This window comes from Seriola lalandi, unplaced genomic scaffold, assembly GCF_002814215.2.
Source record: "Seriola lalandi dorsalis isolate HSWRI2012SDOR001 ecotype SW California unplaced genomic scaffold, Sedor1 jcf7180002001465, whole genome shotgun sequence".
Taxonomy (NCBI): Eukaryota; Metazoa; Chordata; class Actinopteri; order Carangiformes; family Carangidae; genus Seriola; species Seriola lalandi.
In genome coordinates this window covers 1-1,776 of record NW_019472124.1, presented here as the reverse complement: position 1 = coordinate 1,776, position 1,776 = coordinate 1, and the positions used below count along the sequence as shown (strand labels likewise).

At 38.0% G+C, this 1,776-nt stretch overlaps 1 protein-coding gene across 1 annotated transcript; it reads left to right on the top strand.

The window, feature by feature from the left end:
* The first annotated feature begins 37 nt into the window (after positions 1–37).
* Positions 38–1,612, top strand: LOC111664329 (epoxide hydrolase 1-like). The gene is made up of 4 exons (XM_023418861.2): positions 38–449; positions 644–752; positions 880–1,005; positions 1,119–1,612. The coding sequence occupies exons 1-4, from the start codon at positions 263–265 to the stop codon at positions 1,333–1,335; spliced, it is 639 nt and encodes a 212-aa protein (XP_023274629.1). The 5' UTR covers positions 38–262; the 3' UTR covers positions 1,336–1,612.
* Positions 1,613–1,776: the final 164 nt, after the last annotated feature.

Genomic DNA, 1,776 nt, shown 5'->3' with positions numbered 1-1,776 from the left:
CGAGCATTGTGACATTCATCAGTTGTGAAAGTGTTTGCAGTGTACAAAGTGCAACAATGACCAAAACCAGTGACACTACAAATTCCAGTAGACATGAATAAATGAAGGATATTTTACCACAAGAAATACACAAACATTTATAGCTATACATTGATACTTAATACAGATTAAAATTGTCTATAATCTTAGGTAAAAATTATATTTTTTAGTAATCTGCTTCACAAACTATCTTCCCAGGTGCGTGAAAGGTCTCCACTTAAACATGTTTTCGTCCAGTACGGGGTTCAAAGTGCTGTTGTCCCTCATGATTGGTCCTTATCTGCCCTTCCTGGTGGGCTTCAGTCGGGAAGATGTCCACCGGTTGTTCCCTTTCTTTGAGAAGAATGTCTGGGACATCCTGAGGGAAACAGGCTACCTTCACATTCAGGCCACTAAACCAGACACTGCAGGTAGGGACATACATACCCAGGAAATAAACTCACTGATTCTGATCATCATATTGACATTGCTGATGGATTAAAAACAAACTCACTGTTTTTCAAAGCTTTTTATGAGAAGCTACCTAAAAAAATCCAAGTGTTACAAATATTTTGTGGTCTCATTATTATTTCAGCTGTTAATATAGTTTAAATGGTGTTCACAGGTTGTGGAGTTAATGACTCTCCTGTGGGTCTGGCTGCCTACATTCTGGAGAAATTCTCCACCTGGACTGATCTTGGGAACAGAGATCTGGCCGATGGTGGACTGGAGAGGTACAAGAAGGCGTTCCTTCTCACCCTTCTAGTATTATCATCATAGAAATTATATGGGGTTAGTTTCAACAAGGATTGTGTGATTGTTATTGTCTCTAATGAATTATAAATGACTGCATTTGTACAGGAAGTTCAGTCTGGATGACCTCTTGACAAATGTCATGATCTACTGGACCACAGGCTCCATAGTCTCCTCCATGCGCTTCTACAAAGAGAACTTAAAGAGTAATCCTGAAAAAAGACCGGATGCAAAGTATGTGCCCAAGTGCTCATACTGTCAAAACTCACAACTTGTATTTTGCATACCTGACAACCCCTTTTATCCCATCATGCTGACCCTAATAAAATTTTGCTGTTTTGATTTAGGACAGGGATATTTGTGCCCACTGGACTGGCTGCCTTCCCTGGGGAGCCAATGCACTGCCCTAAATCGTGGGCACAAATTAGGTATAGAAACATCTACTCCTACACTTTCATGCCTCGAGGTGGTCACTTTGCTGCCTTCGAGGAGCCTCAGCTGCTGGCCAGTGACCTTGTTCAGTTTGTCAGAAAAGTGGAGAAGTTCTGCAGAACATCAATGTAATTATGGTATTTTTTTTTTTTTTATGATTGCTGTTGTTTGATTTTTAGTGATCACTCCAAATGGGACATGTATACAAATTCTTGTTTCTATCATCTCTCTCACACTACAATTCTTCTTATTGCTTGATGTGCCTACACTGCTGAAATCATTAAAGTCTAAGGTTTTCTAAACATACACAAAGATGATCCTGTCCAATGTGTCCACAGGGTGGATTAAAGAAAGTAATATAATGCATCAAACCTCTCAATTTATGTTCATTAAAAATATATTACACCAATATTGTGTGTTGTTGTGTTTAATGTGCTTAGTAATGAGTGATATTTTATGTAAAACATTCTTTATAAATATAAATAAGAAACTATGTTCTCAAAACAGATTTCAATACGTGCCAACAAAGCATCTTCAGAACAGTTTCCCAAAATTTTAGATGATAAAAAAAAA